The 27388-nt window shown below is 39.7% G+C and overlaps 1 protein-coding gene across 1 annotated transcript in view; it reads left to right on the plus strand.

Moving 5' to 3' along the window:
- Positions 1 to 27388, plus strand: part of LOC126474712 (ankyrin-1-like) — a 221432-nt gene that overhangs the window by 44136 nt on the left and 149908 nt on the right. Inside the window, exons 2-5 of the mRNA XM_050102189.1 lie at positions 3715 to 3861; positions 3970 to 4046; positions 4157 to 4261; positions 13890 to 13941. Of these exons, the coding sequence (XP_049958146.1) occupies positions 3750 to 3861; positions 3970 to 4046; positions 4157 to 4261; positions 13890 to 13941 (346 nt within the window). The 5' untranslated portion in view covers positions 3715 to 3749. The remainder of the gene's footprint in view (positions 1 to 3714; positions 3862 to 3969; positions 4047 to 4156; positions 4262 to 13889; positions 13942 to 27388) is intronic.

Consider the following 27388-nt stretch of genomic DNA (forward strand, 5'->3'; position numbering starts at 1 on the left):
TCAAATCTCACCATAAGGTCCTGGTCATGGAGGAGTAGTTCTTGCATCAGTTGAATGAAATGTACAGGTTTCCCAATGTGATGTGGTGCTGACATTTACTGACATAGGGGCTTAACAGCGTTGTTAGATGTTTGACCAGCTGGTACACTGGTGTGCCTATGTTGCTTACAGTAGGATGTAGAGGAACATCTCATTTGTGAGCTGTTTGTAAGCCATACAGTAGCAGCTCATGGTCGAAGCTTCTTCATGATTTCCTTTAGCAGGGACCTGTGCAGAAATCCAATAGTCTTCTTCTTCACCTTGTTGGTTGGGTCTCCCTTCAATTTTCTGTAAGCTGGATCCTCGGTTAGCCCATACATTTTGCAATTGTATTCTAGCAGTAGCAGCAGTATAGTGGCATTTCCTTTACTCGCAGATAAAGTGAATATTTCAGTATCATTCTGTACTTCCTGAATAGCAGCTCTTTCCACTTTCATGATGCTTGTCCTTGATGGGATCGCTCTAGTCAGCATGTGGCACCTTTTCCGGGAGGAGGGGGGGGGGGGGGTGGGACGGCGGCAATAAGAGTATAAAGGGTGTGATGTGCAGCAGAGATGCTCATCTTACAGGAAGATGATGCCTAGGCACACTTTTGGAATACTGTGTTATGAAAATGACCGCACTCAGTTGGACATCTGACAATAGTACAAATAGTTGATTCACTGGGAAGCCTAAGATCACACAGTTTTAGCCATTTCTTCTTAATTACCTGTGCAAAGTCATTGTGTTAGCTGGGCTGCTAGTGACACTTTGTTGGAACTCATAAGGGATTCCTCCCTGCAATGCTCAATGATGGTTTGGCTATGGTTGTTTCTTTTTCATGTCCACTACACAGTCACTTCACAATCAGTTGATTTGGGCAGCTTTAGAAGGGTTGAAAAGTCTGTGACAGATCTGTTACTCAGGTGACATCCAGTCCCTAATTTACATTTCTTCTACATTCTGACCCATTCTGCTTTTACAGCATCTCTGCTGGCAACACATTACTCTCCTCTATCTGCAAATAGAGTATGTGGTGCCAGCAATATAATTTGAGGTGGACCATAAGGCAACCTTTTACAATTTATCAGAATATTTAGTTGTAGGGATGTGAATTCTACTTAACTCTAATGTTCATATGAAATATGTTTTGATTTTACCAATATATAGACAGTGATAGTTTTCTGTGTAAAGTTACATAAATGCTTTTTTTAAGTATTACATAAAACAGCAACTGAGCAGTATAAGAGGAGGAGTAGTACCCCCCCCCCCCCCCCCCCCCCCCCCTGATTTCAGCTCACTCACTACAGTATAGTGAAAGCTCCTTCTTAGAAATGAATAAGTTGTTACACAAGTAATCTGCAATTGTTAGCTATGTCTATCCTTTGTCTTTTCAAAGTCATGACATTTAATGACGGAAAATGTGTATGAGTGTCTATATTCTTAAGTCATCAAGATCTATAGCATGAGCTTTTGTCTTTCATATCTTGTGTGAAGAAAGCAGTAGTCGAACTTGATAGCAGGTGGTGACTCCAGAATGAGATGATACGTCAGGGAACCATGTCCTCAGAGTTTCCCCCTGTTTGAGTCCTAATGTGCAGCTTCATGTGCATCTACATCTTCACTGTACTTTAAAATTACATATAATACAGCTGAGTTGATTTAGAAGAGCTATGTCCCAAAATTGTTCCCATATCTAAAATAAAAAAGAAACAATATGAACAACTATTGTATTGGACTATACATTCACCTTCAGGTTAATTTATTCGTATTTATTCTGGATTCTTAGGTACTAAAAAACTGTCTTTCTAAAATATTGTAATGTGTACACACCTGTAAAGTATATCTTTCACATTGCAGATTTGTTATGCTCCTCTTGCTGCTGTGTTTGTTACAAAAACTTTATAGAGAAAGGTCCTCAGGTTTATGCTATGTTCTTTGATTTCCAGAAGGCATTTGATACAGGGTCCACACTGTTGTTTTGTGTGTGTGTGTGTGGGGGGGGGGGGGGCAAGCTCACTGAATATCAGACCAGATTTGTGATTGTACATGGGACTTCATTGCAGATAGAACTCAACATATCATCATTAACAGAACAGAATCAACAAACATAAAGGTAATTTCAGGACTGTCTCAAGAGTGTGTTTTAGGGCCACTACTACTTACTGTTTAATTGATGATCGAGGGATAAAACTGGAGTCTCCTTGAGGCTATTTGCAGATGTTGCCTTTGTCCACAGGAAGATTGCAACCACAGGAGACTAGCAAAATGCAGGAAGACCTGCAGAGGACTGATGGTTGATAGGACAACTGGCAGTTGATCCCATACATAAATATATGTAACATATTGTACATAAATAGGTGAATGGATCTACTACTGATCAACTGCACTGTTTGTGGCAAATCACTGGATACAGTAACTACTGTAAAATACCTATAAGTAACCATGCTGAGTGACCTAAAATGGAGTGACCACAAAAAACAAATATCAGAAGAAGCAAGTGTGAGTCTGAGATGCACTGGTTGAATATCAAGGAAATTCAATTCACTCACAAAAGAAGTGGATTACAAAATAGTTGTTTGACTGATTCTTGAGTGTTGTTCCTCAGTCTGGGATCATTACCAAGTAGAATTGATAGAAGAGAGAAGATCCAGCAAAGAATGGCACATTTTGTCACAGGATTGTTTACTCAGCAGCAGCTTGTTACAAAGATGTTCAACAATCTCCAGTAGCAAATGCTACAAGAGATGTTTATGCATTACAGAGAGGTTTACTGTTGAAATTTTGAGAGCTTACATTTCAAGAAGAGTTGGGAAACTTATTACTTTCTCCCACAAAATTGTCTCATGAAATGATAATTAGAGAAATTAGATGTCATACAGAGTCATAGTCATTCTTCTCACGTGACATTCATGAATGGAATGGGAAAGGCGGTGGCACCTGATAGTGGTGATAGAAGAACCGTCTGCCACCCACTGTAAGGTGGCTTGCATAGTATAGATGTATATGATATTATACACTGTAAAATTTGAACTTATAAAAACTTATTGCTTTACAACCTAATGTTTTCAGTGTTTTACACTCTTACACTTTTTGTTTATCTGTCTATATTGAAACAATGACTATTAATATCAGTGATTCCTCATCAGATACTGGCAACTATACAGATTTTTTTAGATAGGGAATGTGAGATGTCGGTTGTATGAATAAGAAATCAAGCTACTTTGTGACTCATATTCCAACTGTATTTCAGAATACCATGAGTCACCAAGGAACTATGGCTATATTTTTGACAATGTTTTTATTAACTTGTATTAATTTTCCTGCTTTTTATTTATTTGAAATTCTGTAAAGTATTTTCTCTTGTTCATTTTATCTTAGATATGATACTTTTACATTACAGCCATTCTTGCTAGAACATCTGACTAATTCCTACTATGTATGAAGTAAATAATGTGTTTTTGGTCTCAGTTGTTTACTGTTTACAATATTTCTAGCTTTGGTTTAATATCTCATTTCCTTACCGAGCCACTGACAGTCTGCAAGAGGTGACCATAGAGGAGAAGAAACCTTATCTAGTAAACTGTGTTTTTGTATTATCTTTAAAATACTTTATGTTTTACCATCACTCATTAAGGTGTATCACACCATGAAGAGGTGCTCTAGAGGTAGAGTTAACCATTTTTTATTTTGCAGGTTGCTTAAAAGCTAGAACTGAAGAAAGTTCTGCAATGTTTTATGAAGATATTCATTTGGAACCAACACTACTTTCATTAGTTTTTGGTCTTATTTCTATTATAGTGACTATCGCGGTTTTATGCTGGAGGAAATATGTTAAAAAAAGTGAGCTTTATATTCTTACAGTTCTTTTTCCTTCTCATACTGTGAATAACTGTGGCACTTGAATTTCAACATATCTGATATTTGTCTGATTTTCCATTGTCTTTCCAGAGAAGCTGGAATTTAATTATGACTTGGAACCTTGTGAACCTGACATAGATCTGATGCATATTCATCTGTCAGCTATGGTGAGTGAACTACATGAAATAAATTTATTGTTCACAAAGGAATGTAATTTTTAGTTTTGAGAGTCACGTCTTTTAAATGGATTATTCTTTAATGGTTTTTTTTTCTTCAGAGAAGCTTCCAACGACAAGCTGCAGAACAGTGTTTTATGTTACTCCAAAAGCACCCTGAAGCTGTGAACCATGCCTTGCCTCCATTCTATTATACACCCTTCTTGGTGAGACACAATTTGTTTTATAATTTTATAGAAGTTGGGTCATTTTTAAAACTAATGTTACAGGAAGTTATACTTACAGAGGTGATGGACCATGTCATTCTTGTTTAGCTGGGGAGAAAACATTTGCAGAATACTTTTTAATAATTCTTTTATTGTGTTTATTACCCAAATTTTCTGTTGATGTATGTCTGTGGGGTTAGTTATAACACTAACATCTTTTGGAAAAATAGCCACTATGTCTTCTGTGAAGCATATTAAGCTTATTTAGGTATATGAGAAACAACAGTGGCCAAAAGAATGGACCATGTGAAAGACTTTTAATGGTTTATCAAATGACATAAATCTCCTCTATATAGGCCCTACATTGTTAGCCACCTTATAAATTTAATAATAATTCAGTTTTTCTAGCAAAATATTGTGATTTGAGTAGACAACTGTCTTGATAGATCACAAAACAAAACAGACTGCTGATATTTTGTCATTAAGTGGTGGAAAAATTTGGTGCCTGAATGTTATGATTTTATTGTCAGTTGAGGAACTCTTCTGAATGCCTAGTTGTGATTTATTAAGTGAGTTATTATTGACAAATTTTGATACTCTTCTAGAGTAACCTTCTCTTTCATGTAGCTTTGTAAGTTGATATCAACAACAAAACAGGTGGACATATCCCTTAACATCTTTAATATAAATTGTAGTAACAACAGCATATTTTAATCTGACTGAAAAACTTGGCTGAGTTGATATGGATAACAGCTGTTTATAAAATAACAGCATTTGTAATATATATGCAAATAAAATAGAAAGCCCTGAAATATTTAACAAAGCATGAAAAATATGACAGCAAGACAGGTTAGACATCATAGGAGGGAGAGCGTTCATTTCAGTAAGAGGCTGAAATTGAATTTGGCTGCGAAGTTATCTGTACGCAAGTAAATGGCCTAGACAAACTCAAGTTAATCATCTGATGTTTTAACTGGCCACCAAATTCTGCCATAATGGTTGTAGGATCACTCAAAGAAAGTCTACACTAAATAGCATGAAGGTACCCTAATCACACAACATGAGTTAGAGGCAGCTGTAATCTACTGTATGTAGACTAAATGTTTATGAATTCATTGCAGGTGATATGAGTAGACAGTATTGTGAAGTAATTCTGAGCACATTTTCTGAAAACTGTCTTGAGCAGTTTGTTTGACATCCGATGCCCAATGCAAATATTTCAGATCTTGTCGCTATAAACAAGCCTGACATTATCAACAATGTCAGTGTAGAGATAGTGACTAGTGATAATGATATCATCATAGCGATGATGGTTACTGAAGTCAATAAATCCATCAGGAAGACTAGGAGTACTTTTATACTGGATAAAGCATATAAGCAATTGTAGCATTCTACTTAGACAATGAATAGACATCATTCAGTTCCAATATGATGGATGCAGAGGAATTATGTGCAAAGTGTATACTAAATGTAAATCACATTCTGGAGAAGTACGTACTGGGTAAGGTTGGAAAAGACCTACCACGTTTTAATAACAAAATTCGGAAAATGCTGAGGAAACAGAGACTGTTGCACACTTGGTTAAAAAAAAAGAATGCAGAAATGTCAAAAGGCAGAAGTTAGAATTTTTTGTGTATAAAAAGATAAATGTATGAAGCATACAACAATTTCCACCATTATACGTTATCAAAAGATCTTACTGACAACCTGAAAAAATTGTGGCCCTAGGTAAAATCATTAAGTGTGTCAGACTTCCATTTAGTTCCTCATTGAGCACTCTGATGTGACAATAAAAAAAAACAGCAAAAGGAAAGCTGAAGCTTTAAATTTCTCATTTGAATAATAATTCACACTGGAGAATCATACAGATGTACCATCATTTGACTGCTACACAGACACTTGTATTGAGGACACAGAAACAGGTCTCCTTGGCATTGCAAAGCATCTGAAAGAGTTGAAAACAAATAAGTCGCTATGACTGAAACAAACCCCAATTCAGTTTTACAGAGAGCACTCATGGCATTGGCCCCTTTACATAGCTTGCATTTATTGTATATCTCCCAGGCAGTGAAAAATCCCAAGCACCTAGAAAAAAGTGCAGGGGACTTCTCTCTATAAGAAAGGTAAAATAATGGGCTCCCAAAATTACTAGCGAATATCTTTAAGGCCAGTTTGCTGCAGAAATCTTGAGCATATTCTAAGTTCAACTGTAATAAATGTGCTTGAGGCTGAAAAGTTTCAGTCCACAAATCAGCACAGATGTAGGAAGCATTAATCTGGCAAACCATGGATTAAGAACAACAGGCATATTCCATACTCCTAGATTTCCAGAAATCATTTGACACAGTGCCCCACTGCATACTGTTAATGAGGTCCAAGCATGTGGCATAGGTTCTCAGATATGTGAGAGGCTCAAAGACTTCGTAAGTATGTTTTCCTGGATGGTGAGTGTTCATAAGAGACAAAGTTATCATCAGGAATGTTCCGGGGAAGTGTGATGGGAATACTCCTGTTCTCTACATACAAAACAGTATGATGGATAGGGTGAGCAGGAATCTGTGACTATTTGCTGATGATGTTATAGTGTATGGAAAAGTGTTGTCATTGAGTGACTGTTGGAGGATTCCGGATGACCTCGGCAGAACCTGTTTGGTGTGATGAATGGCAGCTTGCTCTCAATATAAATGAATTTAAGTTGATGAAAATGAGTATGAAAAACAATCCTGTAATGTTTGGATACAATATTATTATTGTGCTGCTTTGCTCTGTCATGTCTATTAAATATCTAGGCATAACATTGCAAAGTGATAGGAAATGAAATGAAAACGTAAGTTTGATATAAGGTGTGCCATAAATTGCAGAACATTTGTCTTTCCTGCTGCTAGCAGTGCATGTACAAACTGATTTGGTGGTGGAACACTTGAGAGGTCATGAGCAGTGCATGGCAACAGCTGGGAGTGTCACCACAGGTCATCAGCAGGCAGCCACAATAGAGTGAAGGCATATGGGAATCAGCCAATGAGCAGAGCATTTGCTGTCAACACTAGGCATCGTTCTGGCTGGAGCAGCAAACGGTGCTGTGCTTTATGAAACTGAGGAATGTAGCATAGTCAAGAGCGAAGAGCTGGTTGCTGTGGCATGTTTTTGAACATGCCAGTTTAAGAAGTATGTGTTTAATGCGGTAACTGCTGACTGTAGTGCATATTAGTGAAGCAGGGCTTTACTTGAATTACATATTGATTTTGTGGTGAAGCACAAGGAGGCTGCTGTTGGGCTGAATGTATTCAGCTGACAGAGTACCAGCTGAAGGATGTGTACCTAGTAAAATTAAATTTTCATTGCTGTTAGTTTCCATTGATTAACCATTCTGACATATTGTGTGAAGCAGATTATATAGCTCCATTGTTAAGTAGGCTGTCAGCTTTGGTCGGTATTTTTGGAATTTGGTTTTGGAATGAGATCTGGTACTGAATGTGTCATATTCTTTCAGTGTGCATTGTTATTTATGGGGCTTAGTTGATGTCCTTGTGTTGAAGCATAAATGAAATCAAAATCAGAGGCTCTAATTTATTGACATTTTGCCTGTTGCATTAGGTACTACTGTGTTGTTAAGTTGTATATTAATTTGTGTGGTGGTATCTACTGTGGTCCTGTTGAATATGTTAAACATTTGTTCTGCATGAATGTTACAGTTCTGCTCTGCTATAAGCTCATTCAGAGTAAGTTGGAGTCCAACATGTCATTCGGAAAGGTTAGTTTCTTAGCTGGCAATATTCCTAAAGGCTTACTGAGCAAGTACAGTGGCAGACACATTAGGTTCAGAACTGTAGTTGCTGTTGTAGTTGCTGGAAGCCAAAAGGTTGGCCCCAAATTGTAAGACTTCATACTGTGTAGTAGTATTCCACTGCCCCACAGCACCAAGTGTTCCATACCCTTAGGTCATCCTCGCTCATAACAATTTAAGGTAACTACCATTGGATCATGAACTGCCTTCTGGATAGAAGGCTGTGGTACAAGGATGTCCTGTGGGCACTCTTCTGCTCCTGTCTGTCCTAACAACAATTGACCATCCTGGATGGGCATACCATACCCTGCTCTCTATGACAATGCCACAGTTCATCTGCTGACATTAATGTGTGCATTTTCCCATCTTTTTAAACCAGTAGAATTTCCTTCATCCTGACTTGCACAAATTTTTCTAATGTCTCCCATGTTACAGATATAAGTGAATCACATACTTCTTGTGTTGTACATAAATAGTAGCTCCTCCATTGCCAGATGTAAGCCAATCAGAAATTGACTTGGTAGGCATATAGTAGGGATTAAATGCCTATGCACCTTATGGTGTGGCTTTCTGTAACTCTGCTATCTCAATATGGGAATTCCCTACACTATTGGGAAGAGTGCGCAAGAACCTTAACATAGTGAGTAAGGTATTCAGTAGATGTAGATGGCCCTGTGTTTTACACAGGTCTGTGTTCATAAATATGGTTGCCATTTTCATGTAACTAGTCAGCTCTGCTTTCAGTTGCCCCAGCATTCTGGTATTATTTAACACTCTTTGCTTCATATTGGTCAGATGAGTAGTGTGCCATTCTGCTAGGGATCTGGTACCCACTGCCTCTCTCTTTACCTGAACCAATATGTCATTTACATGCCATGCACGGTACCTCTGCAGCTGTAAAGGGGTAGGCACATTGCAGAAAAGGTGGGGAGCTTTTCACTTGACAGGAGGACGTTGTCTTAAAACAAACCAACAAAGTTTATTTGAATACTGAGAAACACAATTCAACTTAATAATGACAAATCTTGGGGATCATGAAACAAACTAAACTCATTTTTAATTTTTCGGTGGAAGGTTAATCCTAGCACGTGTTTTTCAGTTTCATTGGCATCTTTTCATTGTATCATTGCGCAGAGTATTGATTATTCTCAAGCATTACTCTATAATAAATTTCTGTCTTGTATCACTATTGTGTGAAATGACAGCTGATTCACCTTCAAGAAGAAAGCCCAATTCTGTGTATGAGGCTGTTCAAAAAGAACCTGAGCTTTGTTTATAAATTCAGTCTTTATTCAGATACAATTGTCTGATGCTAGTCACTTTCAAAGTAGTCCCCTTCAGCTTCTACACACCTCTCCCAATGCTACTGCCACTGCTGTAAGCATTCCCTGGAAAGCCTCTTTTGGTATGGTATGCTACTGCTCTGTTGGCTTTTGATGTTTGCATCTCACTGCTTCACAAATGTGAGGCATAACCTCTTGGTAATATTCCTTATTGACATTAGTGCCTTCTGGGGTGTACTCATGATAGACATGGCCCTTGGTGTCAAAAAGGATGGTCAGCATGACTTTCACATTGCTGTTGACCTGCCTTACTTTTTTGGGTCACATGGATGATGGCTGCATCCTTTGCAATGACTGAAACTTTATTTCTGGGTGGTACCCATAAACTCAGAACTCATTGCCAGTGATCACTGTCTTGTGTGAACTCTGAATGAAGTTGCTTCTGCTCTGTTGTTAGCAACTTTGGTACAAACTTTCTGAGATCATCCTGCGTTCCAGATGTTCCATTACAATGGAATGAATGGATACGGTACTAATTTTAGCCATGTCTGCAAGTTTGCTGATCATGATTCAGCCACCCTGCAACACTTGGGTCCTAACATGGTCAATGATAACCTCATTTCTGGATGTTGGGGGCCTACCTGAATGTACTTCACTCTTCACGGGCCATCTTTGAAGCAGTTCTACCACTCCTTTGTGTTTGTGGTACCCATTGCTTTGTTCCCAAATACTTGTCAAGTCATATGGATTATTTCAACTTGAGAATCTCCAAGCTTAAAACAAAATTTAATGCAATAATGTTGTTCCACTTTTTCTGTTATTTTGCCCACAACACAAAATCCAACAACTTACCACTTTTATGTGTTCACCTGTTAACAACTAGCCAGTGACTGGTTTTTTCTATAGTAATGACAAAGATTAGACATGCACACTACTTACGCCTAGCAACATAGATTGCGCAACGAAATACTATTGTTGGTTTCAACAACAAAAAATAAGGTCGTATAGCAGATGTGAGAAATATCAATACAACACATCACATCACAATACATCACATTTTTTGAACAGACCTTGTAATGTATAATGTGTTTTGTCACTCATATGTCCAACCTATGAGATACAAATGTGAGTGATAAATCATCCATAGATACACCTCTGAGATGATGGTGGTGGTGGTGGTGGTTAGTGTTTAACGTCCCGTCGACAACGAGGTCATTAGAGACGGAGCGCAAGCTTGGGTTAGGGAAGGATTGGGAAGGAAATCGGCTGTGCCCTTTGAAAGGAACCATCCTGGCATTTGCCTGAAACGATTTAGGGAAATCACGGAAAACCTAAATCAGGATGGTTGGAGACGGGATTGAACCGTCGTCCTCCCGAAGGCGAGTCCAGTGTGACACCTCTGAGATCTTGCTTTCTTATTAAGGATTAAATTCCACCAGTGATTGCAATTTTTGCTCCTAAAATGTGTCAGTTTGGTACATTTTGTGTAGAGCATGTTTAAACTGTACATTTTTGGATTGTTTATCCAAACACCATGTTTGGTACTTTTGTGTAGAGTATGTTTAAACTGTATATTTTTGGATTGTTTATCCAAAAACCATGTCATGTGTAAGTGTTGTATTGATATTTTTCACATCTGCTATATGAATTTGTTACAAAGAAAAACTATGCATATTATTTAATATTTTCTCTCTGCAATCAGAAATATGAAATTCGCATTACTATGAAATCTGTTGATCCATGCACAACAGTTTGAGACTTCAAAGAAAAAGGGAGTTTAAGACTCTGTTTATTATTGCTCAGTTTGTAATGCAAGTAAAACAAGAGAGGCACCTGTAATTTTATAAACGGTAGCTACCAAATAAAGTATCAGAAAATTATGACCAATACCTCTTATTTGCAAATGACAGAGCAGTTCAGTCTGAGTTAGTGAAAAGATAACAATCCACAGGGTAATTGTCAGTAATATAGGGATTTATGGTACACGTAAGACAAATAATAAATGCTTTCTGTTTCCAGTCACTCACAATAAAAATTTGATAAATACATCCTTCAAAATACCTTAATTATTCTGTTTTGTAAGAAGTTAAAAAAACTGTAAAGGTATGCCAGTGATTTAGAAATAATATTTCAACTAGCTTTGTATTCATTGCAAACTCAGATTGTCATGTACATTATTATTAACATTGCAGATTTTCTGTTTATGTGGTGAAATAATAATGTTAAAATAGTGCTATGCTTGCTTATATAAGCACCTTGGATAAATAGGACTCAGTATTCTAATAATCATATTTTGTGCAATCAAGTGACAATATAGATTGATATACAGAATATTGTCAATCTTTAGGGTCAAAATTATACATACGGTAGGAAATCCTAAACTGAATATTTTGAGGCAGGGAACCAATAGATAATCAGAAGTGAGTATTGTATGTGATACAGGGTCTTGAACGAACGATGTGTGTGAGGCAAATGTCTGTAAACTGCTTTTGTTTCTAAACAGCTTACCACATCAAGGTTGGATCTGGTATCCTGAAAAACAATACATAATTGTCTGTGGTGTGTTCATGGTGGAATTTACCACTTGTTATAATTCATGACAAGTCAGAGATTAGCATTCTTCATTACAGAAACTGGCAGTCAAGCTTTTAATGTATGGTGCAGCAAGATGTATTTTCAATAAAGCCAAACTAATATACAAAAAGTATTGCAGTAGGTATTGTACTACTGAGAACAAATCTATCTCTGTTGATAGCAAATTATTGGAAACTGGACCACACATTCTACAGAGAACCAGCCAGAGCTCCCAACAGAGAATAATTTATGCAGTTCATTTGAAGAGATGATATTGAATCATATTGGAGGAGATTTATTAATAAACATGAGAAGAAGTGTTAAATCTGCGAGAAAAAATTCTTCAAAAAACATCCAATGGCGTCCCTGTAATTTTTACAGTTTGAAGAATACAGATGGAGAAGCATTCACATCCCTGTCATAAACGACATGTACAAGTAAGACAACTGACAACAATTCTCTATCAACTTGAAGATTGGAAAAATTGGAAATTTATGGTAAGGGCTTATAGGACTAAACTGCTGAGGTCATCAGTTCCTAAGCTTACACACTACTTAATCTAACTTAAACTAACTTACGCTAAGGATGACACACACACCCATGCCTGAGAAAGGACTCGAACTTTCGAAGGGGGCAGCAGCACGCACCATGACAAGATGCCTCAGACCGCTCGGCTACGCTGCGCGGCTTGAAGATTGGATTCATAAAAAAAATTAATCAATAGGTCCATACTTGCTACCACACTGCTTGAATGGTGTACATTCCCTTGTGTCCATTCGAGGTGAGATGCCACAGCTATTGGAGACTGTATCTCTTTTTGTCTGTGAGAACATGTGGTTTAACGCAACAGTGTACCATACCATTTCCATATTAGTGTCACTGAGCATCTGAGCAACTCTATTGATGACTTGTTAATGATGATCTGGCCATTTGAGCAGGATAAAAATTAATAGTATAGATATTCAGATATTTTATAGTTTTAGTAAATGTTCTAATCCGTGTACACTCTGTTATAGTTATAAACTTGGTGAGTCTCCTGTACACTAAATTAATGATTTAACATGTGTTTTATGAGACAGTAAAGTTCTGCTTCTGATTCTGAGGAAGAGAAAGTATTGGCCTCTGGCCAGTGCAATTAGCAGATCTAGATCCTATAAATTTTTTCCTAAAGCTTTACAGGCAGTTGTGGCTTTTCTGGTCTAGTGAGTAGAGCAATAAACTCTGGCCCAGGAGATCTCAGATTCAGTTCTAATTAGGGGTGAAGATTTTTCCTTGTTCCAGTCCCTCCAGGATAGCCTAGGTCCATTCAGCTTGCTATCAAATGAATGCTGCGGATCTTTTCTGGTGGTAAAAGGTGGCCAGGGAAATGGGTCCACCACTCTCTCCCTCTTAGTGCAACAGCACAGGAAGGCTGCACTCTACCTACAGTCAGGCCTGTAGTCCAGTCTACAGGCTTTTTATATTCAGTCATTGGCTTGTGCCACTTGAGTCTAAACTGAAGAAAAAGTGGTTGGCAAGGGTCCTAGCTGCCTCTTTCATTGTACCACAGACAGCAAAGTTATTTTAGATAGTGCAGCAAAATATTATGTTCCCTCATAATGTTTGAATTCATTATTTTGAACAGTTGCTATTAGTTTAAATGATTGCTGTAAGGTGCAACTTGTTCCTGCCAATAAAAAAGACTAAATTTCATTTTTGTCTATTAGTTCCTAATCTCAAAGTACCCAATTTGGGATCCTCAAAGATTATAATTTTGATCCTAAATGTTTGGGGCTCCCTCCACATTATTACCCAGTAGAAAGTAAGCAAGTTGGATAGTTCTTATGGTACTAAGATCTAGTGGTATACCAGTCACACAATCTGTATTATTTCCTTCACATCCAAAAACTGTATACTGGTACTGAAAAAATACTTGTATTTTTAACTGTTGATATGCTCCATTCATCTGGAAAAATCTTTAATATATTTGTGTATATTCTTTTTTTAGCGGGCTTGTAATGCTGGGTGTTTTGAGCTTGTCAAGTTTATGCTGACCATTGGTAAGGCACTCACAATTTCTATACATATGTTAATGTTAAGTTTCATTCTTTATTCATTAATAATGCTCTGTAGATCAAGAACAACCTTGAGGAATAGTGAGTGAGTCAACACACATATACATAAAGTAAAGCAGCTGTCAGAAACTTTGTGAATAATTTAGTAATTTGGATCCCTACCGAGCATTGTATTGGTATGAAGTCTGAGACGCTGTGTCTAGCAAATAGATACTGTTCTTTGTAGTTTTGCAGATGATGTAAGCAGCGAGTACATTGGGTGTGCCATCTTGTGGGATTCCACACTTCAGTATGCATTTGAGATCACATACTGCCACTTGCCAGTTATCACTTAGAACCTCAGACCACACCATTTTGTACTGCCATTGTTCCACCAGTCATGGGTCACTGTGTGTTAGTGATACTGAACTTCTGCTATCTACACCAAGTAGGGTAATAAATAATGAGCTATCATTAAAGGCCTATAAACTATTTGTGCTTACTGAAGATAAATTTAATCACAAAAAATTAACAGGAAAATTGACTATTTCCCTGGTTATATTGACAGTTGTCACTTATCTTATATTGCTCTAATATCTGTAAGAAAATACTGATATTTTTCAGAAAACACAGATTATATATCTGTATCCAAGAAGTATATGGGTCTAAGTCCAGTTTCTGCAATTTTAACATAAGACCATATGTAATACCCACATCTTACTTCATTTGTGGAAGAATGGTGGCAGTCCTTCTCCAGCCATGTCCAATTTAGGGCAGTGCGAAAAGGGCATATTTCTGTTTAACACTCCCTAAATCAGGTGCAGGTAGTAGCAGGATACTCACTCTTCTTCTTCAAATGAAGTGGTGTGTGGGTATAGCAAATATGATCATAAGTAAAAATTGTGGAAACTAGACTTACATCCATTTACCACATTACAAAGGATATGAGCCAATATGAATTGAGTCCTGTTTTCAATGAGAATTACTGCTGATTTCAACATTATTTTAAGCGCTGTTCATCATTCACTCATCATATTCTGTAGATCCCATCAGAAGACTCCATTCATACCAGAAAAGTACTGCAAAAATTTTAGTTTCCCAAGTAGAATCATGTAGTTTACAAAGTGAAAGCTTGATAACGTCTTGGAATTTAACAGCCTGATGATTTTTGTTATTTAGTGGTTCCAAGAAAGGCACTCGTACCCAAGTGGAAGAGGGGGCTGCATCTCCCCCCCCCCCCCCCCACCACCACCACCACCACCACCTCTCAGAAAAAGGTGAAACTGTGGTGTACTTAGATATTTTCCTTTCAAGAAAATTGTTTATAACTCAGTTTTATGTTGGTTTTTAACAGGATCAGAACTGGAACACCATTCATCTTTTAAAATATTAAAAATACTCCATACCCCCAGTAGCCTCGCCACCCCCACCCCACCTCACCCCACCCCATCCTACCACGTGTCTTGCCCCTGGGGTCCAACACTTTCATACCCAAAGGATTCCTCCTTTTTATAATAATTTTTGTGATAAGCTTAGGGATTTTATTTTTGAATCTATGTGCATTGTCTATACACAGTCAGTCAGATTAAATATTGTGGAGAAGTGTCTTAGGCACAGCCTTGAGGATTATTTCCAGACTGAACCTATCACTCTGCGTCCTGGGAGATTAAAATAGTATTATGAACTGAGACACAAACCTGGACCCTTGCCTTTCATGAGTTATGCTCTTAGTGATATTGTATCTTCCAGAAGTGCTAGTTCTGCAAGGTATGCAAGAAAACTTGTGTAATATTTGACAGGTACGAGAGTGTTCCTGGCAGAAGTGAAGCTGCGAGGACCTGTTGTGAGTTGTGCCACACAGCTCAGTTGGTAAGAGCATTACCTGGGAAAGTCAAAGTTCTGTGTTCGGGTGCTGGTCTGATGCAGTTTAAATCTGACAAAAAGTTTCAAAACAGCACACACTTTGTTGAAGAGTGAAAGATTCACTCTGGTAATATTTTTTCAACATCAAATAATCTCATAAATCCCTAATGTAATTTCAGGACATTATACATATTATTTTTCTGATTTAATCATGTATCGTGTGTTTCAAAATATCAGGATTTTAAAGCTTTTTTAGCAATTTTTACACTCAGTACATGATTGGTTAAATGATGTATCCAGTCACTGGATTGGCTTCAAGGGGCCAGATGACAGAGCTTGTTTTGCAGGGCCTACATGTTTACCCGATCTGACGCCATGCAGTTCAAATGGTTCAAATGGCTCTGAGCACTGTGGGACTTAACACCTGAGGTCATCAGTCCCCTAGAACTTAGAACTACTTAAACCTAACTAACCTAAGTACATCACACACATCCATGCCCAAGGCAGGATTCAAACCTGCAACCGTAGTGGTCGCGCGGTTCCAGACTGTAGCGCTTAGAACTGCTCGGCCACTCTGGCCGGCCGCCATGCAGTATTTACCTTTGGGGACTCATAAAGGATCATGTGTATGTGTCTCCACTAGCAGTTGATCTACCCTACTTAAGAAACAAGATTGAAGCAGTTGTTGCAACAGTTGCTCCAAACACATTCATCACGATTTGGGAAGAACTTACCTATGGAATCAATGTGTGCCACATAACGAATGGTGCTCACAGTGAACACCTGTAAGAAAAACTGTCTGAGTCACTTTTTCATTTGTTTATTGTCAGTATTTTCATTTTATTTATTATTTATAATTTTAAGTTGAGTGCAATAAATGCTACAAAGTCTTAAAACTCCAATATTCATTTTGAAACATCCGGCATATTTTGTTTATATTCACAAAATACAATTTACAAAGAAACTTATAAAAATATTAACTATTTTGAGCTTTCATTTATTAAAACATCACATCCATTTTACAGTTTATGGTTCTTTTACCAGTCACCTTAAATTTGTTGCTGATTACTTAATACCACAAGAATTAAATTTTTGCTGTACATTTAATACAGCAGAAAGTTCTAATTATTTTGCATTAAGGCAGAAAATGTGTGTAGTGAGTGAAATGGATTTTAACTCACAATCTGTGTTGGGTTTTCTTTCAAATTGGCAGCAGGAAGGACTGTGGCATTTCTAGGCAGGGCATTTGCTTGTGAACATGCGATGACATTTTGCATATAATTCTGTTCTGTTGCAATTTAAGTGGTACTTTAGCATAAGTCTACTTCTGTGCTGATGTGGGGCACAATTAAAAATTTGTTTAATTGTTTTAGTAAACAATATTACTTTTTATATGTAAAAAGACACAATTGCTGGACAGTGTGTACCTGAAGTGTGAAATGTGTAGCACTGCTGATAGACACATAGATATATAAGTGACAGACTTCATAGCTTTTGGAAGTAATAGGTCCTTCCTTGGAGAAAAGGGAGAGAATAGTTGGGGATAGTTGAAAAGGAAGGGCGCATCACTCAGACACCAGGATGAGAGAGGCCCACATTGTCCTAACTACAATTGGTACAATATTCTGCTACTTCACTCAAAACACCATTGAAAATATCAGAATTACCGCTTTTTAGTAAAATGATGACTTTTGCAAGCTCTTAGGGGTTGTATTTTTTAAAGCACTGTCTTTTGGTTTTAGCGCCAACGAAAAGACTACTAAGCATGTAAGCTTTTGGCCAGAGGTCCTTCTTTTGAAACAGACAACATGCAGGAAGTTCTTGAAGGTGGGGTAAACGTAGTATGTGTTTGAGGAAGGGTTTGTCAGTTATGAGGGAATGCAGGGGAGGTTTGGAGGCTGATGTAGAGATGCTGCATAGTAGTAGTCATAGGTGGGGGTAAGACGTGAACAGGCTGGTGAGTTTTTTGAGGTGCTATTGTGCATGCTGTTCTAGTTCCTGGGGGGCAAGTAATTCAGTGTGTGAGATGGGATCCAGAAATTTGGGATGGCACAGCAGAAGAATTTTATGGAACCAACAACGCAGGAACAATATATGAAATTGGGTTCGGGCTAGCAATAAGGAAAGTTTCCTGTATTGGTGCAGGTGGAAGGAGCAAGAATCCATAATGGAGGATACAAATGCATAAAAAATCTAAATAACATGGAAATACATGTGAAAACATCAGAAAAATATCCCAAAGATACACCAAAATAAGTAGGAAAAATTACAGCAAAGATGGAATGGAAGATGTTTGAGGGGGACAAGATGAAACATGACTGAGTAAGCCAATATGGAAAGACAAAAATGAACTGAAATCAACGTGAAAACACAATGAGATCAAAGATAAAAAGATTGTAATATGTCTTGCAGGTCTGTGGGCAGATATGTATGACTAAGGGAGACGACAGATGTGTCTAGATCAGATGAGATTAGCATGTATGAACTGAAATAGGAGAGGAGAAAGGGAGGGGGGGGGGGATATAGGGGCTAGTAGAATGAGCTACAATTTCATGTCGCACAGGAAGGTATGAAAAATAAGATGCAAAATTATGTCAGAGTGATACTGGAAGAGTGATCAAGGATCTAGCATTGATGATATCACCGGGAGTAATGTGAGACATGAGATGCTGCACCAGCAATCAATGCAGTTTTGTAGCCATGTGCTGTGTGTAGGCAAGATGGTTGATATAGTGTGGCTAATAAGTAAGAATGTGTGGTGTGGTGGGGAAGGCAACATGTAGAACACTGGAATGAAGAGACAGAAAAGGATAGACACTGAGTATAGTAACATTAGCAAATAGTAATAAAGGAAAACACCACTGGGCTAGAGAATGGAAGAAAAGCCATTAGGCAAAATCAAACAGTGGAAAATCCAGGATGGAACAATGGCAATTTTATGAAAAGGATGAACTACTTCTCACCATATAGCGAAGATGTTGCAGCACAACAAACATACTACTAAGCAAATAAGCTTTTGGCCAGAAGGCCTTCTTCAGAAATAGACAACATACACTCACCATTCACACAAATGCAGCTTACATACACATGACCATTGTCTGTGGTTGTCGAGGCCAGTTTGCGGGTGACTGTTGGGAGAAGTAATCTGAGTGGTGGGGGTAAGTAGGTGGCAAGGGGGGGGGGAAGGGGGGGAAAGATAGCAGGTTAATGTGGGTGATGGTAAAGTGCAGCTTGTGGGGGCATACTGGGATGAAGTAGAGAGAGGGTAGTGGAGCTGGGGGCAGCTAGGTGCAGTCGGGAAGTTAGACAGAGGCTGAGGGCTGGGGGGGGGGGGGGGGGAGGAGCCAAAATGGGGAGAGAAGTAAAAGAACAGTGAGTGTGCTGGTAGAATAGAGGGCTGTGTAGTGCTGGAATGGGAAAGGGAAGGGAAGATACATGCATAAAGGATAATGATCAAAGAAGGGTGACTACAGGAATGTAGGATATATTGAAAGGAAGAGTTCCCAACTGCACAGTTCATAAAAGCTGGTGTTGTTAGGAAGGATTCAGATGGCACAGGCTGTGAAGTAATCATTAAAATGTAGGACGTTGTGTTGGACAGCTTGGTCAGCAGCTGGGTGGTCCAGCTGTTTCTCGGCCACATTGTGTCGGTGGCCATTCAAGTGGACAGACAGCATGTTGTTTGTCACACCCACGTAGAACAAAGCACGGTGGTTTCAGCTTACAGATAACATGACTGGTTTCACAGATAGCCCTGTCTTTGATGGGTAGGTGATGCTTATGACCAGACTGGAGTAGGTGGTGGGGGGATGTATGGGACAGATCTTGCATCTAGGTCTATTACAGGGATATCAGTCATGAGACAAGGGGTTGGGATTGGGGGTTGTGTAGGGATGGACAGGGATTTTATGTAGGCTCAGTTTGTAGTTAAATACCACTGTGGGAGGGGTAGGAAGGAGAATGGGTAGACATCTGTCATTTCAGGGCATGACAAGAGATAGTTGAAACCCTGAGTGTTACTGAGGTGTGGGTTAATGTTCCTCTGTGGCTGGACAGTTGGTCTTTGAGAGGTGGTGGGTCACTGGAGAGATAAGGCATAGGAGATCTGTTTCTGAGCAAGGTTTGGAGGGTAATTATGGTTTGTGAAGGCCCCGATGAGACCCTTGGTGTATATTTCAAGAGTAACTGTACTGACAAACCTTGTGGAATGGCTGTGAATTGAACCTGGATCAACTGCTTGCTAAGCAACCATGCTGACCGTTACACCACCACCATATCGTGCTGTAAGCTACTTGCGCCTTAATGTCTCACCTTACCACTTGCAGCCAGAGGCCGATGGTGACAGTACTGTAGGCACTTTCAGCACCAGGGGTAGATAGCACTTTTGTACATGGTGTGGAGATGCTACCAGAGTGATGTATATCACTACAGATGTGACAGCCATGGGTTACTAAGCTGTATGGAAGGAACCTCTTGTTACAGAATGGGTGGCAGCTGTCAAAGTGAAATTATTGCTGATAATTGGTCATTTTGATTTGAATGAAGGCAGCGATGTAGCCATCTTTGAGGTGGAGGTCAACACAGAGCAAGGTGGCATGTTTGGGTTGAGGAGGACCAGGTGAAGTGAAAGGGGGAGAAGCTGATAAGCATGTGCACAAGGTGTCCTCACCCTCAGTCTAGATCATGGAAATGTCGTCAATGAATTTGAACCAGGTGAGGGGTTTAGGATTCTGCGTGGTTAGGAAGGATTCCTCTAGATGGCCCATAAATAGGCTGGTGTAGGATGGTGTCATGCAGGTGCCCATTGACGTACCTCAGATTTGTTTGTAGGTGATGTCTTCAAAGGAGATGTAATTGTGGGTGTGGATGTGGTGGCCTTGATGACCAGGAGAGAGGTTGTAGTGTTCAATAGCAGCAAGGCCATGGGTATTAGGGATGTTGGTTATAAACAAGGATGGGATCAGTAGTGACAGGCAGGGCACCATGTAGTAAAGGAACAGGAACTGTGGAGTGTCACTGTAGGAAAGGATTGATATCTTTTATATTTGAGGGTAGGTTGCAGGTAGCAAGCTGAAGATGTTGGCATCTGAAGGCACAGATTCTCTGAGAGGGCACACATTAATTGGCCACAATGGGATGTTGTGGGAAGCATGTAGAAGGTTGGAGTGCTGGGAATGGTAGTGGTGAGGAGAGAGATGGATTCCGGGGAGAGATTCTGGGATGGGCATAAGGATTTGAGGAGAGACTGTAGATCCCACTTGATTTCTGGAATGGGATCACTGTGACAGGGTTCATAAGTGGATGAATCAGACAGCTGGTGGAGTCCTTTTGCCATTTAATCTTTGCAGTTCAAAACTACAGTGGTGGACTGTTTGTCAGCAGATAGGATGATAAGGTTGGGATCAGTTTTTAGGTGGTGGATTGCAGGCCTTTCTGTGGATGTATGATTAGCTTGCATGTTGAGGGATTTGGGGAATGATGGTGAGGCAAGGTTTGAAGTTAAGAAATTCTGGAAAGTTAACTGGGGATGATTTGGAGTCAGTGGGGGGTGGACCACAGTTGGAAGGAGGGGTGAACTGAGTGAGGCAGGGTTCAACATTTGTTTTAGGTTGAGTCTGATTGGTAGGACTGGTGATGAGAAAGTGTTTCCACTGTATGGATTGGGAGAAGGAGAGAAGGTCTGTAACAAGTTCAGCATGCTTAAATCTGGTAGTGGGGCAGAAGATAAGGCCTTTGGAAATGACTGTTACTTCTGTGGAGCTAATGGTTTTGAGAAAAGGTTCATGGCTGTGTTTCGGGTCTGTTTAGTTTCTGGATTCTGTATGATGGTAAGAGGAAGTTTTTGAGGGTGGGATAAATGTAGGAGGTGAGTGAGGCAAGGTTTGGAGAGTTTTTTGAGGTGTCATTGTGCATGCTGCTCTAGTTCCTGAAGGGCAAGTGATTCAGTGTGTGAGATGGGATCCAGGAATTTGGGACTGCACCGCAGAAGAATTTTGTGGATGAAGAGCAGGTACTGAAAGGAGGTTCAGGCCTGGTTGACACGGTTTTTCAGGACCATGTTGGTGAAGATTAAGGACTGGCAGAATGTGAATAGATGGATGTCATTGTAGATGGAGCATTTGCAGCCAGAGATGGGTAATTTGATGGTAAGGCCATCTTGGGGGCTTCCATGAGCCAAGAAACAATGCAGATCTAGGAATAATGATATTGCTGGGAGTAATGTGAGACATGAGATGCTGCACCAGCAATCAGAGCAGTTTTATAGCCATGTGTTGTGTGTGGACAAGATGGTTGATATAATGTGGCTCATAAGTATGAATGTGTGGTATGGTTGGGAAGGCAACATGCAGAACAGAGGAAAGAAGAGAATGAAAGGGATGGACACTCAGTGTAGTAGTGTTCTAAAATAGTGACAAAGGAAAATACCATGGGGGCTATGGGATGGAAGAAAAGCCATTAGGCAAAATCAAACAATGGAAAGTCCAGTATGGGATAATGACAGTTTTATGAAAAGAATGGACTGCTACTCACCATGTAGTGTAGATGTCAAGGCACAACAAAAAGACTATTAAGCATGTACACATTGAGCCAGAGTGCCTTCTTCTGAAATAAATACCCCATACACACACACACACACACACACACACACACACACACACACACACACAGAGAGGACCATTGTCTATGACTGCCAAGGCCAGACTGCGAGACACTATGCATGAAGTTAGAAATAATATGGGTGCTGGGGTAATGGGGAGACTGGGAGGGGGAGGTATAGCAGGATAGGGGTTTGGGACAGGAAAGTGCTGCTTGTGGGAGCATACAGGGACAAGGTGGATATAGGGTAGGCCAGCTAGGTGCAGTTGGAAGGTTAGACAGAGGGCAGAGAGGAGAGAGAGCAGAAAAGGAGAGAAGTAAAGAGGCTGTGTCTGCACTTGTGGAATAGAGAGCTGTGTACTGCTGGATTGGAAACAAGGGTAGGGGATCGGTGGGTGAAGGACAGTGACTAACAAAGGTTGACGTCAGGAGGTTTGCAGGAATGTAGACTATATTGCAGGGAGTGTTCCTAATTCTGCAGTTCAGAAAAGGGAACTCTCTCTGCAACATATCCTATACTCCTGTAACCCTCCTGGCATCAACTTTTGTTAGTCATTGTCCTTCACCAACCTACCTCTTTCCCTGTTACCAATCCAGTGGTACACAGCCTTCTATTCCACAAGTGCAGCCACAGTCTTTTTACCTCTCTCCTTTTCTGCTCCCTCTCCTCCTCGCCCTCTGTCTAACCTCCTGACTTCACCTAGCTGTCTTACCCTCTCTCCACCTTGTTCCTGTATGCTTCCCAACCCCTATCCTGCTATCTCTCCCTCTCTCAGCCTCATCTTTACTCACACTACCCATCCAGAGACAGTGGTCCTTTGTGTGTGAGGTATGTTTACGTGCATGTGTGTGTGTGTGTGTGTGTGTGTGTGTGTGTGTGTGTGTGTGTGTGTGCATGTGTGCGTGTGTCTAGTCTTTCTTCTGTGCCTCAACAACTCCATTGTATGATGAGTAGCGGTCTGTGTTTTCATAAGATTGTCATTAACCCATCCTGGATTTTCCATTGTTTGATTTTGCTTATTGGCTTTTCATCTGTCCCATAACCCAGTGGTGTTTTCCTTTGTCACGATTTTCTAATACTACTACACTCAGTGTCTGTCCTTTTCTTTCTCCTCTTTCCTTTGTTCTACATGTTGCCTTCCCAACATGCCACACGTTCATACTTATGAGCCACATGATATCAACCATCTTGTCCACACACAACTTTCCCATGTTCTAAATGACACCGTCCAAAGTATACTGCATGTTCTTTCTTATGAACCATGCTGTATCAATCTCCTTGTCAGCACATAACACATGACAATAAGACTACACAAATTGTTGCTGCAGCATCTCGTGTCCACATGACTTGCTCTCATATCATTAAGTCTAGATCTTAAAACTGATCACTTTTCCTGCACCTCTCTTGACTATTTTCATGTCTTATTTTCCAAACATTCTAGTGTCACATGAACTTGTAGCTCATCTTACCAACCTCTCCCCACCACCCATTGTTTCTTCTCTTTTGATCCAGATGCCACTTTCACATCTATTTCAGTTCATTTTTACCTTTCCGTCTGCTTACTCCCTCAGGTTTCATCTTGTTTCCCCATAACTGATCTGTTCCATCCTTCCTGTGATTTTCCCAATTATTTCAGTGTATTTTTGTGATACTTTTTTCACGTGTATTTCTACAATACTTACATATTTTTATGCTTTTATATCCTCCACTGTGGATCCTTGCTGCATCCACTTGCACAAATATAGAAAATTTTCCTTATCCCTACCCAGAGAACAGTCCCACATACTATTCCTGCATTGTTGTTTGGCTCATGGAAGCCTCCCCCCCCCCCCCCCCCCCCCCCCAACACATTACCATCAAATTACACTTCTTCAGCTGCCCTTCCTCTCACAGTGACCTCCATCTGTTCAATTTCTGCCAATCCTTAACCCTCACCAACATATTTCTGCAAAACCATATCAATCAGGCAGAAACCTCCTTGCGATACCTCCTATCCATCTGTAAAATTCTCCTGTTTTACAGTCCCAAATTCCTGAATCCCTTATTAACCTCCTCCTTGCTGACAAAGGCCCCACCATTGTTGTTCTGAACTGTACAGATTACCTGGCAAAATGATTCCACCAGCTGTCAGATTTTTCCATCTACAAACCCTGCCACAGTGACCCCATTCCAGAAATCCAGCAGGATCTCCAATCTCTCCTCATATCCTTCAGTCCATCCCAGAACTTCTCCTCAGAGTCTATCTTTCTCCACACCCCTACCACTGCCCACACTCCTACCTCCTACACAGTTCCTAAAGTCCATAAACCGAACTACCCATGACATCCCATTGTGGCTGGTTACTGTGTTACTTTCAGCCTGTTACCCACAACCTACCCTTATATATAAAAGATACCAACCATTTCCTCCACTGACTCTTCACAGCTCCTGTTCCTTTACCACATGGTATCTTTCTCATCACTACTGATATCAGTTCACCCTACACTAACATCCCTCATGTCCATGGCCTTGCTGCTATTGAGCACTACCTTCTGATTGCCCGACGAATTCCAAACCTACAATCTCTTTCCTGGTCACCGTGACCAACTACATTTTCACCCACAATTACTTCTCCCTTGAAGACATCACCTACAAACAAATCCGAGGTATGGTAATGGGCACCTTCATGGCAGCATCCTACTGCAACCCATTCATGGGCTGTCTAGAAGAGTCCTTCCTAACCACCAAGAATCCCACACCCCTCACCCGGCTCAGATCCATTGATGACATTCGTGTTACCTGGGCACCCAACCAACATTTTTCCAGAACCTCAACACCTTCTCTTCCATTTGCTTCACCTGGTCTCCCTCCACCAAAGAAGCCACCTTCCTCAATGTTGACTTCTGCCTCAAAGATGGCTGCATAAGTACTGCCATCATATCAGACCTACCAACCACCAGCAATACCTCCACTTTGACAGCTGCCACCCATTCCATACCAAGAAGTCTTTTCAATACAGCCTAGCCACTTATGACTGCCACATCTGTAGTGACAAGCAGTCCCTCTTGAAATATACCAAGGGCTAAATGGTGAATAGCAATCTGTTCTTTTTATAGTATTGCCATTATTCCATCCTGGATTTTCCATTGTTTGGTATTTGGTGTTTTATTAGAGAGGACAACGGTGCTGCAACTTTGAGGAAGTAATAGTGTCCTTAATTGTTTTTGATTTATGCTTGGAGTGTTTTATTTTTGTGAATAGTGCATGGTGTTTTTTAGTTGATGGGTGTTTTACAATTCTCATAGTAATTATTTTTCAACTCTTGACCACATGCCAACTGCTGAATTAAGTAGAGTTCTCTCTTTATAGCAGAAAATGCTTCAATTCCAGGCATTGGTCTCTTACTTAGTTTAATTTTATTCTTATTTGTTTTAGAAAAAAATAAGCCTGAAAGTTCCGTAGAAACATTTCTCTGCTTTGTAAATCACTTCTCAATATAATTACTACAATTTCTCTCTAAACACTATGATAAAGCCATTGTGTGTGATTGTATGATACAATACAAAGTGCTCAATATAACCTCACACTTTTCTGGAGTGGAGGAATCTATGGAAGTCAGATGACTTTGGGTGGATATGGATTGTTTTTGCCCATTGCCAGCAATAGCTAAAAAATAACAGCATACTGTAGCAATTATAGCACTCTAGTAGACATTTTGAATTCAATGTCGATTCCTGTGTGTGGCCTGTACTGCGAAAAGAAGGTGAGGTTGTTCCCTGACACCTCTCCTCCCCTTGCAGCACCCCATTCGCAGGGCAGCCACTATGTTTATGTGCCCAAGCATCCCCTGCAAAAGGTGTCAAACAGCAACTATAGTTATTCTCAATTAGTACTAGCTAACAGAAAATCAACAACAAACTCTTCACAAACAATAGTTCCCCAGTCAAGTCTGCATACTTCAAAATATATTCACTGACTGTGAATTCCTTGGCAACTGCTGTGGTAGCTATAGATGTCCTACTTATTAGTGACATAAGAAAATTTGTGCCAGATCAGGACTTGAACCTGGATTTTCTGCTTATCACAATTAGTCACCTTAACCAGTTCAGCTGCCACTGTATACTGTCCAGACTTACCCAAACCTCCATATGTCACACTGTTTACATCCTTATGTTGTGGTCCACTATATTCATCACCTAATTCTTGCAACATCTCTTGGATGAGGCTATGAAGAATTGAGACCAATAATGTTATTGTTGTATGCCTGTCTAGACTTGTAAAGCTTGCTTGCATGCCTGAAAGAACAGACATTGTTGATAATCCATAGCTCTACCAAATAATTTAGAATAACTACATATTAGTGACATATGAAAATTTGTGACAGGCCCAGACTTGAACCCAGATTTCCCACTTACTGTGAGGAATTCACAGCCTGTGAATATATTTAGAATACAACTAGCTTCTGTGTATGCTGATCCACTATTGTGTCACAGCATTCAAAGAACTGTGCAATGCACTATTCACTGAGCTGAAGAGCCTGGGACTAAACTCTATTACTTGTACATTTATAGGAAGGAGGATTTGGGTTTAACATCCCAGTGACATCAAGGTAATTAGAGGCAGAGCACAAGCTCTGAATGATTCAAGGATGGAGAAGGAAATCAGCTGTGTCCTTTCAAAGAAAACGTCGTGCATTTCCCTGGAGCAATTTATGGAAATCAAGAAAACCTGAATCAGGATGGCTGGATGTGGATTTGAACTGTTTTCCTCTCGAATGCGAGTCCAGTACTTATACATAAAGCCACTTCCATTTCAGCTTACTGGTTCTACAGAAACATAACACTTTCTTGTATCTATTAAGATGTATTTGTCAACTTTCAGTGATCTCTGTATGCTGTTCTGATAAACACATCAAATCTGCTGATGATCCCTCTAACCTTTTGTTTTTCAGTGTGGATACAATAAGTTCATCTTTTTTATTGACGTCTCTGATGAAGTCTTGACTGAAATAAT

Source organism: Schistocerca serialis, chromosome 4 (assembly GCF_023864345.2).
Source record: "Schistocerca serialis cubense isolate TAMUIC-IGC-003099 chromosome 4, iqSchSeri2.2, whole genome shotgun sequence".
NCBI lineage: Eukaryota > Metazoa > Arthropoda > Insecta > Orthoptera > Acrididae > Schistocerca > Schistocerca serialis.